Consider the following 9,195-nt stretch of genomic DNA (forward strand, 5'->3'; position numbering starts at 1 on the left):
CAAAAGGAAAGAAATATGAAGGCATTCAGTGAGCTGGGTAAACACATGTAAGCTGCTGCGCGTTTCTGCGTGACCACCCCAGTAGTCAACACCTCAAGTAATGTCGCAGTCAGATTCCTGACACAACATTAATACTTCAAACATGTTTCTTTCTCTCCTGATTTGTCAGCAGGTTCTTGCTGGATGTTTTGGTCTCAGTGCACTGCTTCTGTGCTGCACTTCAACAACAGAAAATATCATTTAAAAAAACAGACGCCACCCCCGTCCTGTATATGTAAATGTGACATAAATGAACGCTGTTGGATCATGCAGCAAATTGTAGATGTTTGCTTCTGACTGCCGTAAACTGGCCTGCTATTTAAAGGAGAAAAGGCTCTGCTTTTAGAGAGGCTGATCAAATAAATGTCCTCCACTTTGTGCATCACTGCATTCTAGCTAATTTAGCAGCATATGAATTAATGTATGAATAAGGTGAGTTAACATTAATTGATTAATGATCCATTAAGTGTTAACTAATCATATGAACTCATGGTGACCTCGTCATTTCTGTGGACAACAACAGTTCATGTTACATGCCGCTTTCATTCATGCATTAAATATCATTGTGTGTTACTAAATCGTGTTGGTGTACCCTTAATATAAAGTGTTGCAGATACGGGCGCAAACGGTTGTTCACTCGTGTCTCTGTGCTGTGAAAGAGAATGGTAATGAGAGGCCGTGTTAAGAGCACAATGTGCTGCTGACAGATGGAGAGCAGCCAGAAATGATGTGAGACAGCGGGTGGAAAATTGTGCAATCCCTGGAAATTGAGCAGAAATTGAGCAGCAAAGCACGGCTGCTCCCGTGGCCCGTGAGCCATGCAGCCACAGAGGATCAGGACCACCTCAGACAAAAGCCTAACAACCAGGCTGCAAGAGAAATCGCCCCCTGGAGTGCAAGCCACTTTTCTGTCTGAAGCTGCAGATGCAAGTCATTGATTCTTTGGAGGACGTCACCAAATGACCCTAATTGATAGCCTGTGAACGAGGTCACTCTATTTTTTTTTTTTTCCCCCCTTCCCAGCTCCTGATTCTGAAACAAGCCGGAGCAGAGGAAGGAAGGAACAAGGGAGAAAGAAGCAACACACTAACCTTTAATATGTGAGAAGGAAAATGGCTGCGTACCAGCTCTATCTCTACAATTTTCTCTTTTCATTCAGGAAAAGTACTATTTCATTCATGCCATTTCCGTTCATTCATCAGCTGGGGCCAGCCTAGACTCACAGAGTGCCATCTCCACACCAACATTCTTATCAATGGAAGTGACGTCAGCAGTGCCTGCAGCTGGGGGGTGGGGTGGGGTGGGGGGTGCTGGTCACGTGGTTCAGCGAGGGTATATACAATAAAGTTGCGCTGATCGTGGGGCTGAAAACATTCACTCAATTGTACATTAGCACCAGTGCTGCTGCCATACAAACACACCACGCAACTAAATAAAGAACCGCCAGTTTGTTTGTTTTTCCTTGATGTTGGTCACAGGCTGAAGAGAGAGGGGGGAACACACAGAAATTCTCTCAGGTGATCCTCTCTTCATGAAATAATCTTGGCTTTACCCGCGTTGCGAGTTTCACCACTTCCCCACCCCCCCAGTGGGACTCCAGGTAAGTGAAACGAAATCTCATTCTGTATCATTCACACGACAAATAATTAATCAGACTGCTCTTTGATTATTATTACATTCAGATTTTAATTTCTTAAAAGCAGAGTTTAGGCGTGTTTTATAGGCTTGTGGAGTGTGGGATAATTTCTTTTAAAATCCCAACTTCAGATTTAATCTTTAATCTGTTTGCTGCAAATGGGGCGACTGTTGGTTGTCCAAGTGTAAAGTAGATATGCACTGCGCCTGTTTCTATATGAGCTTTTTTTTCCTTTTACTTTTTTTAAAGGAGAAATATTATTTATATTAGAAAACAAACACCTGTTTTCTAGTTATTATTTGCTTATTTTTTTAGTAAATCGAGAAAAAAAAACATTTATTAACAAACCACGTTTTTAATGAATGGAATGACATGTACAATAATAACTGATAATTGCAAGAGCATAAACAACGCAATTTGTTATTTGTATTTGTTTAGGAGGGAAGATTAAAAAATTAAGCCACCACAATGTGTGGACAGTTGTCTCTAAGACATAATTCTGGGTGCACCTGCTGCTCAAGAGTTCCTGTAAAAAAAATTCCGTTGATATTTTCCAAACGTGAATGCAACAAAAATCGCGTCTTTTTTTAGCACTTGAAAGACACAACATAATTTCAACAATCAGGTGTGTTGTAACTGAACTCTAATTAAATTACAGTCGAAATCGAGTCTACTGCAGAGCGGTTACAGTATTAACATGGATTTCTTCCGTTTATTCCTTACTGATCCAGTTTAGAAAAATGGAAATTGTTGGGGAAAAAAATGGGCTGCTCGCTGTGCTTTGCTCCCCAAATTTGTGCTTGTCTGCATTCCACCACTGCCAATGAGGAGAAACATGCTCACACCACACAAGGACAAATCTGCGTTTCTCACCGACTGCTCCCCCTTCCCTCCTGCAAAAAAAACAAACAAACAAACAAAAAAAAACAACAAACAAACAAAAAAAACGCTTTATCGCCTAAAATCTAACATCCAGCTCATTTACAATTTGGATAGACCACTCAGGGACCGTAGGGTTAAATAACTCAACCGCAGCCTCCACCTTTACGCATGACTTCCCCGTGCGTGCCGTCTTTATACCAGTGTCCTGGTCTCATCGCTTTGACGCATGGAATACCAAAATCACAGCTAATACAGACACAGAGCACGGATCAGTTTGTCAGTTTTTTTGTATTTGGGTTTTGTTTTAAGAAACATGCGTTTTTCGCATAAAATGGCACGCGCGTGGGTTCTGGTTGGGTTGGCTTGGAGAAAGAGGTGAGATATTTTATTTTTTCAAATACCAGAAATTCAGATCGAAAATTCAAATTCGGTTCGTCAACGTCCATTTCTTTACTGTTGTGACAGTTCACACGGTTAAATCCCAAAAAATATTTGAGCATTCATCAATTCAACCGCGCGGTATAAAGATAATGACTGGGTTAACGCACGACTACGGACAAAAGTGCCTCACGTTTACGTTCGAGGGACATTTTCGGCACGCTAGATATTACTTTCGTCTTGAAAAGACACAGCCAGTTAAATGTCCAAAGAATCACGACTGGGTGATACGGTCAAATCTTCTTATCTCTGTTTCCAGATGCACTGAACAATGATTAAAAAATTGACCCAATAATAAATGCTAGACCGCAGAATTTGATTTTATGTCAAAACAACCATAATCAAAAATGTCAAACGTCGGACATGAGAAGGAGAAGCGTGCAACTTTTCTTTGTTGGATTTGGCACAGCTCATTAGATTGCGTTTGGCTCCGTGCTTTGTTCTCAAACGTTTGTTCATTACAAATCTGCTCCCAGTGTTAACTGCTTTTGTATGGTGGCTTCATGGTGAAGGGATATCTTGTTTGTAAGCTGGGGACTGGCATCCTAAATGGTAGCCTATTTTACATTTCTGGCAAGCCATGTGTGCTCTGATTCTAAAGTAGGTGAAGTATCTCCTACCACTTACCCTCTGTATATTTTAGACTTTCCTTTTCACTGTTTAGTTCTGTATTATTCAGATGATCGATTTGTGCCCGTATTGACACCAAAATTCCAGATAATCCTGATTCCAGGGAAAAACAACAGCAAATTATATATGAATCATCTCTCATGTGTCTTTTGTCCCTCTCCTTCTGCCTTCTTCCTCTCTTCCTTCAGGTGCTTAACCTCCCTCCTGCCAGTTCTGCATGGTCATGACCTGTCATCACGCCCCTTCCACAGCCCACCTCGTCCTATTGGTCCTGCTCATTGTCACTCCACAGCTGGCTGGCACCGCCCCTGCGTGGGGTGAGGGAGGGGAGGGAGGGGTGCAGGGGCGCACCCGGACAGACCATAGAGAGGACAACCACGGCCCCTTCCTCTCGCCCCTGCCCCATAGTCTCTCCAGCTCTGACAACGTGTCACTAGACCGGGGCCGGGGCCCAGGTCAAGATAACCAATCAGATAAAGTGACTGACCCTGCGCAGGTGCTCGCCGTTCTTTTGGAGGCCCTGGACCACCCTGACGAGGGTGAAATCCAGGCGAGCAGAAACAGAGACTGGCAAAAGGATCAGAGTCAGGAGCTGCCCTCCACTGGAGGCTTGGAGGGTGGTGAGATAAGGAGAGCAGGGGAGACAGAGGGAGAGAGGGTGGTGGTGGAGGAGGGGCGAGGGGCTGATAAGGCTATTGAACAGCTAATTGTAGGCCATTTGACAGCTGCTCAGGGTGATGACTTAAAAGAAAGGGATGAGGAGGATAAAAACACAAGGTCAGAGAAGGATCAGGGGTGGTCTGTGGAGGATGTGGGACCTGATAGTGTTAGTGAGGAGGATGGGAAAGAAGAAGAAGATGATGGGCAGGGGGAGGGAAATGATTTAGAAAGTTTTTTGACCAAGGCCAGATCAAGTTCCACCTCACAGGGAGATGATCCCTTGCTGCAGCGCAAAATAAGAGGCTACTTCCAAAACATTGACTTGGGTCTCCAAGATAATGAGATCCTGCCTCCTCTGAAGGGCTACAAGGCGTACAACACTCAGCTCGCACGAGCTGGAAAGAAGCTGCATTGGCAGGAAAATCGGTCGGGCAACCGACAAGTCAAGGGGGGCAACTTCATGGATGACTTTGAGGATGAAGGAGAGGAGCTGGAGGAGGAGGTTGAAGAAGAAGAGGAGAGCCTCTCACACATGGAAGAGGAGGCGAGAGCACGTGCAGAGAAACAGGAGGTGCTCCGGCAGCAGGAGGAGGCGGAGCGAGCCAGAGAGGAGGAGCAGAGGTTGGCAGATATAGCCTCTGACATGTTGCTGCAGTACATGGGGAGGAAACAGCAGTCCTACATGAAGCCCCGGCAGAAAAGCAGCGTGGGAGCTGCCGGCAACACTGCTGAGGACAAGCGCTCAGAGGAGGTCATCCCCGATGAAGACGACCTGGACCAGCAAATGATCGACAGGCTGATTGAGATCAGCAGCAAGCTGCACTTGCCCGCTGATGATGTAATTGAGATTATCAGTGATGTGGAGGAGAAGAAGAAGAAAAGGAAAGAGTTGCAGCTGCAGCCAACCAACAGCAACCCTGTCGCCCCACGTTTCAGGCCTCTCGTACCTCCTCCTCTGGCTGCTCCACCGATCTACCACTACACAGCCTCAAAAAACCCCAAGAAAGACCCTTACAAGTACAACAAGTCTAACAAGAAATGGCACAAGGACAAAGTCAAGTCATACAAACAGGACTATTGGTATAAGCCTCAGAAGCAGCTTGACTACTGGTATAAGCCACAGAAACAATTTTTAGCCTTCCCCTCCTATCCATACTACCAGAAGCCATATCGAGCATACTATCCTGTTTATTTCCCATATCCCAAACCAGAATATTATGGCAAGCCCGTCCCATCCAGAGACCAGCCGTTCGGCCCCCAGGAGCTTGACTTCCAGGCCCCGAGGCGCAGGAACAGGGGTGGGGGTAAGAACCGTGGACAGGGCTGGAGGCAGCAGCCAGCGCCACGCCTGCCTCTCACTCCTTATATCTCTAACTATATCCTTCCTCACCCACGGACCTACCAACCCTTACCTCCGCCCAAACCAATAACGCCACCGAGGAGAGGCAGGCGACCCCCCTACTACTATCCCCAAGTCACACCAGGAGACGACTATGAGGAAGATGGGCTGGTGCCTCAGCTGGACAGTGAGGAGGAACTGGAAAACTTTATTGAGAGGATCTACATGAAACGCAGAATGTATTGAAAGACTTTTTGGACATTTGTCAGATCAGAGGGACTCACAGAGGTGGGATAGATATTCATTAGCGAGTGAAAAGCTAAAAGAAAGGTTGAAAAAATAAAGACTCAAAGGAGGTGTGTGTTTTGAGCCTGATGGAAATTTAAGGGTCAAGAAGTGAAAAAGTTAGATTTGTGTTGTTTTAATCACTGTATTTTTGTTGATTTTCTTGGTCAGGGAGAGGATGAAGGGGTCCCAGGTTAAGCTCCCTGTAATCATGTTCAGCCTCTTGCTCAGTTTACATTTTGAAACAGAACATACCATGGTGTATGTCTGCCTCCATTCAGGTCAATCTCTGATGCTCTTGCAGAGTTTTTTAGAGTATACACACACACACACACACACACACACACACACACACACACACACACGCAGGCACACACAAGGCACATACATCAACACACCAACATATTATCGGATTTTTGACACATTCACAAGCAGATGTGCCCATTATAAGAGAACCATGTTTACAACATCACTTTGTATTTTTTGTTTTGTATCCTGTATGTCATATTACAACACTTAAGTAGTTCAATGACTTCTTAGCTACAAGATTATAAAAAACTGAACACTGCTAATGTCAAATGTTGACAGTATATTTTTGTTGTATTTGATGTGTGTAATTGCCTTTCTTATTCTCGATTGGATCAACTTTAAACAGCTGCAATTCTCAAAGGTGCCACATACACACATTTCAGCTTCAAACTCGAGATTCAGATTTTTGCCTTACAAGCACCATGGTTCTATAAAGGGAAATCTCATATTGCATATTACCATCACAACCGGTCCCAATGTAGAAACCCTGTGGACTCCAAAAGCACAAACTTAAACACTAAACACTTCCAACATGGTGGACGAAGGGTTTTCAATCATTTTGGGATCCAGAAGTTATTGTGTGAACATATTTATATTTATGGCAGATCCACCACGATCACCATCACCATATAGTACTCCTTAACCATGAAGGAGTCCTTCATATTTTTTTCTCATATTCTCTCATCGTTCATCTCTAATTCACAACTTTTTTCCTCCAAACATCGTTCTTTCGATATTTTTCTTGTATTGTATCCATTATCTCTAATTTTCCTTTCTTTACAAAAATACTTGAAATCATGCTATCTGTTCTGCAGCCTTTTAAAACAGATTTCCACCAAGAGGCTACAAACATTTTGTTCATTTTCAGGAGAAATTCATTGAAGAGTTTCAGGCCGGGGAGTCAGGGATTGTGCTTAAACCGTTAAATGCACGTCTTTCTACTTGCATCTTAAAAAATGAACAAAAAAAAAGAACAAAAAAAGAGAAAAAATAAAACAGTATGGAGAATTCGAGACAATTGTTTTCTCTGAATAAACTGTGAACATAAAAAAAAAAATCTCAAAGGAAGAGGGCCACTGTGTTCACAGTGAAGCCATCTGTCTTGTAAAAGGAGAGTGTTGTTGTTGATGTCACCTTTAGCATTGTAAGATGTACAGTGTGAAATAAATATGCCCGTGCAATGTGTAAATAACAGCATGATGATTACTAGTTTTGCTATATGATAAAAAATAAAAGCAATTATTTTATTAAAGTTCAGTTTTTTAATGGCTTTTTGGTGAGTGCTATGTTGTACTTGTATAGCAGCAAATATAGCAAGAACACTTGATTCTTGAAACAAATATGATACACAAAGGAGGAAGACAGTCAGCTGAAGCTTAGTGACAGCGCTTCTCATATATGTCACAGCTGCATTAGCATGGAGACAAAAGGAAAAAAAAACCTATAGTGGGAGTTTATAATATCCCCAGACAATCAAAATGAGCATCAGAAAAACAACACAAATGGAAATGAAAAGGAACTGAGGAATAACTGAAGAACGAAAAAATTCAGAGGTGGGGAGGGAAATGGTAACTGCAGTGATTGATGAGTCACATGATTGGTGGATGAGTCATCCATCTGTACACTTTACTGCGCAGGACCACACTCACACACACACACACACACACAGACACACACACACACATACACACACAGACACACACATTCTCTTTGAGCTGTATAGTAATTTAACTGCTGGCATTCAAGATAAAGATTGAGTCATGTTCGCCCCTGCCTCGAGCCAGCCAATCAGCCATTGGAAAGGTGTTTGGTAGAACGATTTTGCCATATTTTGGTTCCACACCTCCTCCTCACTTTTCACACAGGCAATATGCCACTCTGCTGTAATTCCTTGAAGTGCTTCTGGCTGTCGCTGGTTTGGCATTAAAACAAACCTTATGTATGCTGTCAGTGGTACAAACACTGACAGTGATTAGCAGGCTGTCACTGTGGTCTAATTGCAATTGTTATCTCGCCAGCTTGCTCATCAGTTGATGAGAACGGTACGTTTCATGGCTGTGTCTTGGTTGTTGGATGAGTTTGTACACCATGTTTTGAATTCAGATTTTAAATTGCAACTTGTACCTTCTGTGCGTATCATAGCTGGACACTGACTGACTTACTGTATGAATGATTTTGCCAATTTGTTGTGGCCACAGGGATTTCATTAATGAGGCTTTTTTGCAGTCTGAAAACAGCACTGCCAGTCACTAGCCACCAGTAAGCTGCTGAAGAAGATGCAACCAGTGTCAACATGACAGTGAGAGACACTGACAGCTGATTAAGTCACCCTGGGTGTAACATTTATAAGTCCAGCACTGTAATAATATGACATGTTCTATGATTGTATTGGTGGTGTGAGAAAGCAAAGGATAGTGTGGCATAAAGATTAAATAGTATCTAGTTAATTCCTTAACATCACATTTCCCCTATTTTTCACATCAAAATTTGTTTACATGTCGTATAAATTCTTTTGTGGCTTCATAGGGAGCTGTGCAGCGAATTGCCTCAGCTGATGGCACTTGAGTCATTGCTGGGACTGAAAATGACTGAAAAGATTGAAAGTGAAACAAATCTTGAGGTGTGGGGTTGGAAAGAAGCTCCTAATCTTTGCTTGAGACCAGCAGTTTGAGGCTACATTAGCTGCTACTAAAATAATACAGCTGAACTCTTAAATTTAGACAAACTTTCAGGTTTGGCTGCTGACTTGGAGTTTGTAATTACAGACACACAACTGACCAACACGTTTAAGAGAATAACACCATGCAGGCTTATCATTTGATCAAGTACAGTCTGCTTAAATGTTGCCAGGGTTTCGATGTTAAGTTGCCATCGGTAACTGTTTCCAATATTGATAGCCTTTATGCACATTCTCAGGTATCACTTATAGCTATTTATTGCTGTAAATCTAATGGGATAGAAGAGAAACATCTGTATT

General features: G+C 42.9%; 1 protein-coding gene across 2 annotated transcripts; it reads left to right on the forward strand.

Annotated features, from left to right (window-relative positions):
* The first annotated feature begins 1,416 nt into the window (after window positions 1-1,416).
* Window positions 1,417-7,477, forward strand: si:dkey-175g6.2 (stress response protein NST1). Of its 2 annotated transcripts, none has more exons than XM_046411753.1 (2): window positions 1,417-1,639; window positions 3,814-7,477. In XM_046411753.1, exon 2 carries the CDS (start codon window positions 3,843-3,845, stop codon window positions 5,868-5,870), a length of 2,028 nt encoding a protein of 675 aa, XP_046267709.1. In that variant the 5' UTR covers window positions 1,417-1,639; window positions 3,814-3,842; the 3' UTR covers window positions 5,871-7,477. The 2 variants fall into 2 exon arrangements, with proteins under 2 accessions (XP_046267709.1, XP_046267710.1); XM_046411754.1 differs by lacking the exon at window positions 1,417-1,639 and adding an exon at window positions 2,836-2,932.
* The last annotated feature ends 1,718 nt before the right edge of the window (window positions 7,478-9,195 follow it).

The sequence above is a fragment of the Scatophagus argus genome, chromosome 14 (assembly GCF_020382885.2).
Source record: "Scatophagus argus isolate fScaArg1 chromosome 14, fScaArg1.pri, whole genome shotgun sequence".
Lineage (NCBI taxonomy): Eukaryota > Metazoa > Chordata > Actinopteri > Scatophagidae > Scatophagus > Scatophagus argus.